General features: G+C 36.4%; 1 protein-coding gene across 1 annotated transcript in view; it reads left to right on the top strand.

Annotated features, from left to right (window-relative positions):
• The window catches only part of Sycp2 (synaptonemal complex protein 2), a 101,769-nt gene that overhangs the window by 71,146 nt on the left and 24,844 nt on the right, over nt 1-5,779 (top strand). The window contains exon 26 of the mRNA XM_004644207.2: nt 1,805-1,841. Coding sequence (XP_004644264.1) covers nt 1,805-1,841 — 37 coding nt within the window. The remainder of the gene's footprint in view (nt 1-1,804; nt 1,842-5,779) is intronic.

Here is a 5,779-nt window from a genome sequence, read left to right on the forward strand (position 1 = left end):
AAAGGTTCTACAATCTGAGGTACAGGATCTCAGGATAAATCCTGAGGGGATTTGACTGACCTTATCAGATCCAAAAGCTGCAACTCTTGTTGCATAGGTCTTGCTTTATCTTGGTCTTAACCATCGAGTAGAAAAGTATATAAATGAAGTACAAGAAGTAAAGCCATGGTGTGATGTTGAGCTGTAGGGGACTTAGGTCAACAATTTCTGACACTGCCAGTGAAGATGAAGTCCCAGTATTATTATGGACTACTGGACTCTTAGAATATTTTGCTGAGTTAACACACCTATAATTTTCAAATGATGGAACTAAAGAAAAAAGGGGATACAGATGAATGTCCATTTTGTATCTGTATATTAAAAATGGTTAGAATAGATATATAATTACATTCTTTTTATGAATAGAGGGATTTGTTCTAATAGTGTTTGTAAATAGGATATCATGTCTGCATCTTGTGTAGCAAATAACCACTAGGAAGACAGTATGCATTGTGTTAATTATTGAAACTGTCCTACCAATTTGATTTGAAACTGTCTCATTGGTATTTGTCTCTCAATATAATTGTGGAAAAAAATAAATTTTATAAAATTGTCACTCAAAAGAATGAGAAACACAATATTAATATACCATTTCAAGTATAAACTTTTAGGGTATGAACAGCTTAGAACTATATTTTTGAAATTTATTTTTTTAATGAGAAATAAATATGAATGAGAGTTTTACAGCTGATTAATAGGACAGTTTTGATAATCAATACATTGTACATTGTTATCTTCTTAGTGGTTATCCATAGTACAAGAAGCAGACAGGATATCCTGTCCAAACACTGTTAGCACACCTCTTTCTTCTCTTCGAATTAAGCAAAAGTAGCTATAAATTTATCCTATTTTGTATATATAAATACAAAATTATCATTCCTTTTTATTTTTTTATTGTCTGTCAGAGGTGAATATTCTATTGGTGAATATTTCTGATCAAGATATTCTATTGGTGAATATTTTTGATCAAGTTGTTCTATTGGTGAATATTGTTGATCACTATCTAAATACTATAGGTGTTTGAAATTTATTAACAAGTAAATGTAGTACATTTAAATATATTGTTTAAGGGAATATGTTTAGATAAGCTGAAAGGAATTATTTTCATGTGAAATAATATATTCCTTGTTTGGAATCTTTCTGAAAGTTATTTTATTATAAAACACTTATTCATTGACCTTTAGGTTGTTAACTCATATTTACATTGTCTGGCCTTAATATAATGGTATGGTGGGGCTTGCCAGTTAGCTGAGTTGTTTAAGTGCTTGTATGAGCAAACCCAATCAGGCTATCAGGACTGCAGTTCTATCCCCAGCTCCACACGCCACACCACACCCACCCTTAAGGCAGGCTGAATCAGAAAAAAGAAAAGACAATCCTTCTCAACTTTTGGGCTGGCGAGATAGCTCAGTGGTCTAAAGTGCCTGCTTAGGCAAGCTTAGGTGCAGAGGACCACAGTTCCATCCCCAGCACCATATGCTGCACCATATATATGATAAAAATGACTTGCATGACAGAACCATTCATTTTAAATTATTTGCTACTTCCTTCCTGACACATTAATGATCCAACTTATAATTCTGAATTATAGTTACTTTTTACTGAGAGTGAAACTACAAATGTTATGATAAGACTGTCATATTTTGGCTATTTATAGAATGTTAGATATAGATTTAATGACTGATATTTTTCTATACAAAAATGGCTTTTATCAAAAATATGCTATTGATACTCTCTTTAAAAATTGTCAAAATCTTTTTTGTAGTGGTTTTTCAAACAAGTCTGACCTACAAAAGAGTAAGGTAGGTGTAAATTATTTAACTACCAAACTCATAATTAAAATTGATGATACGTATTTGACTAAGCACTAAAATATTAATAAGATAAAATAGTAGAAACATGTAATTGTATTTAAGGTTTCCAGAATATTCCTAAATGGGTATGACAGCTGACATGATTAGTGGCAGATACTCAAAATAGCTCCATAACTTCATTTTGTTTATGTAAGCCCAGTTCTTTCTTTCATTGTATGTTGTTCATTGTATCTTTACTTCTTTTATTCATAGTTTTCTAAACACATCCTTCTTGAGTTCTAATGTTGTCAGACATAATAACAGTTATTATTCACCAAATTGTGAAATAACAATTATTTCTTAAAATTACTTTCTATGTCCACTTAATTTGCTAAGCTTTGAGTTTTACCCTCAGTAACATCCTCTTGAATCTTTTTTAATGGTGACCAACTCATGTTACTTTATTTTAGTTTTTTTGTTTGTTTGGTTTTTTTTGGCAGAACCAGGGATTGAGCTCAGGCCCTTGCTGAGTTATTTCCCTGGCCCCTATTTTCAGTTCTAACTTAATGATTCCTAGATTATTATACATGTATTTATTTTTTATTTTATTATTATTTTTTTCTTTTTTTGTTTGCGGTACTGGGCATTGAACTCAGGACCCTGCACTTGCCAGGCAAGTACTTATTCTACTGAGCTATCTCCCTGGCACTTTACGTGTATTTATATAATTGCTTTTACCTATAGAATGTCTCTATGAAAGTCCATTGATGATATTCAAGCACATTTACTTTTTTTCGGTCTTTTGGAGACAGGGTCTTGCTATGCATTTCGGGCTGGCTCTGTGCTCACTTTGTAGCCCCAGGCTGTTCTCAAACTTGGAATGATCCTCCTGCCTCAATCTCCTGAGTGCTGGGTTTACTGGTGTGTACCACCATACCAGGTTCTGGGGCTGGCATGGTGTGCCCAGGGTTCTCGTGCCCGGCCTTTTTCTGGGGTTGGGTTGGCTTGCTGGGGGTTTCTGGGCCAATGTGACTCACCTGCTTAGGGTTTCCAGTCCTTCCCAACTGGTCCGACAAGCCCTAAGTTCTGGGGCCTGTACAGCATGTGGGGCCAGGGGTCAAACTCAGGACCTTGTACTTACCAGGTAGGTGCTTATGCCTCTGAACTATCTTCCCAGCACCTAGTTTGCTTTTTCTCTAAAGCACATAGCACTAATCATGTCTTTCCCATGTTGCGAAACCATCTTTTATCCCTGTTGTTAAATAAAATAAATGGAGACATAGAATGGCTCACTACTAATCCCTTAAAAGATTGTGTTGCTTTAAAATTAGTATTCTAGATATGTTTTATTTGGCATAAATAATATAACTTGAGTTTCTTTGAGTGTTTTCTGTAAGTATTCATTTATTGTCTTTGTCCCCCTCTGGAAAAAAAACTTTGAAACTGGGTAAATAGGCTCTTTCGCCTTTCTTCTGATTACCAAGATCTTATTCTTCCATTCAAACTTTGCTTGGAGTCTGTCTTCTTTATAGAAGTGTTCCAAGGTACCCTGGCTTAAAAAAGTGTAATAATTTATGCATTTTTAAATATCTATTAATGGAGATACTTTTTCTTTTCATATCTTTTTACTATAGTGTAATTGGAAGTGTCTTTGTACCTTTATTTGGATGTTTAAAAATTATTATTAGCACTATGAACTATATAAATATATAACAGATTTTATTGTGACATTTTCATACATGGAAATAATGTGCTTTAAATCATATCAACCTTGCTTTTTCTCTTTTACCTCTCCCATGTATCCCTGACCCCCATCCCAAATAATTCCCCTTTACTTTCATGTCAGATTGATAGAACTAGCATCGTGTTAAGTAAAATAAGCCAGACTAAGACAAGTGTGGCATGCTTTTTTGCAAGTTCTTTAACACATTTACTTCTTTTTTTTTTTTGTAATGACATTTTGTAATGAATCATCCAAGAATAATATACTATAAGTTCAGGAAAGCTATCCACACAATAAATACTAACAAATACAGCTGAGGCCCTAGAGCTCATAGCAATGCCTCCCACCAGTCCATCTGGAGAGATGGAGCCCACAATAAGTCTCATGCAGGCCAACTTCATGGATATATGCTGGAAAGGCCCAAAGGTTAGTGGTGGAAGCTAGGAAGTCTATGCCAGTGGTATGAAGGATCTGGGTCAGCAGGCTGAGGGATCTGAGCTAGAGCTGGGAAGCAATGCTCAAGGTAAGTACCAGAGCTCCCCCAAAAGTACTACAGACATCTTCAGCAACAGTGAGGTCCTGAGCACCTCCAGTGATGAGGAAAGTTGAGTTCCCATAAAAAAAGCCAATGTGACAAGCTTCTCCATGAGGCTGAGCAGTGCACCATCTTCCCCTTCAGAGCAAGGAATTAATGCTATGATGAGGACACAAGCTTCTCCAAAGTTCATTGGGAGGGCCAGCGTGACAAGGCCCTCCAACAGAAAAGCCCAAGAGAACCAGCAGTTTCCAACAGCTCCAACAGCTTTTGCAAATAGCATCCCTAACAGCTTTTTGGCAGCTTCTCCAGTTCTGCTTTTATGCTGCTGGCAGTAATGCTCAAGTGGGCCTCCCACCTGAGCATTACTGATTGGACCACTGATTGGACCACAGTCAGCACTATGCTAGTACAATTCATCTTGGTGTAAGAAGTTGACAACCAATTAGCTATCAAACACACTGCTGCTTTTGCAAAGAGAGTAGAGGTTGCTTGGTTTCTGCTATGCCTGTACAGGGGCTACAGAACTTACCCTGTCCACCCTCTGCCTGGAATAGGCTTCCAACACATTTTTTTAATGCTGCTTTTAAAATTTTGTTTTATTAATAAATATCAATGAGATAGTTTCAAAACAGATTAATAGGTCCGTTTCAATAATTAATATATTATACATTGTTATCTTCTTAGTGGTTAACTGTAGTACAAGACGCGGACAGAATATCCTGTGTAAACACTATTAGTACAGGGGCCGGGGAGATGGCTCAGTGGAATAAGCGCTTCCCTGGCAAACACAAGGACCTGAGTTCAATCCCTGGTTCCGCATTAAAAAAAAAAAAACAAGAAAAACACACTATTAGTACAAATCTTCTCATTGAATTAAGTGAAAGTAGCTGTATATCTATCATAACTATTCTGCGTATACAGACACAAAATGGTCCTTCCTTTGTATCCCCTTTTTTTGTTTAGTACTGTCAGAAATGGGTATTCAATTGGCATCTAAATACTATAGGTGTGTGAATTCAGCAAAACAATCCAACATAGTCTAGCAGTCCACAATAATAGTGGGTTATCCACAGAAGTTGTTGACTTGAGCCTTTCATAGCTCAGCATATTAATATGGCTTTACTTTATATGTATCATTTTTATACTTTTCCGCTGGATGGTTAAGACCAAGATAAAGCAAGACCTGTATAACAAGAAATGTAACTTTTGTATCTGATAGAGTCAGTCAAGTCCCAATACTTGATAGAAAATACCTATTCCATGTTTTCCCTGAGATGTTTGATATTCAGACAGATAGTGAAGTTAACCTAACTGCATAAGATGTCAGGTAATAATAAGCTTCTCTTCTGCAGGGTTAACAACCTAAGTTTGCAGACCAAAAATTAGAGAAATAAAGGGCTGCAGGGATAGCCAACATTTTGATCATAGCCTTTCAAGGTCAGTGAAGACTCAGGATACAGGAGAACATATACTGTAATATCATGTAACTCAGTTGTGTCCAAAATTTTCAGATCAAGGAGATTATGGGGCCACAGACCAACGTGATCGATGACGTAGAGTGTGCCTAAGGAGAGTCACATGGAGAGAAAACATTCAGGCTTTCACACAGAGCAAATTGGTTAAGCAATGGCCATGACTCATCCACATGGCTGACACTGACAAAGGGTCTGCAAACTGTGGTACAGG

This window comes from Octodon degus, unplaced genomic scaffold, assembly GCF_000260255.1.
Source record: "Octodon degus isolate 3935 unplaced genomic scaffold, OctDeg1.0 scaffold00194, whole genome shotgun sequence".
In the NCBI taxonomy this organism is placed as follows: Eukaryota; Metazoa; Chordata; class Mammalia; order Rodentia; family Octodontidae; genus Octodon; species Octodon degus.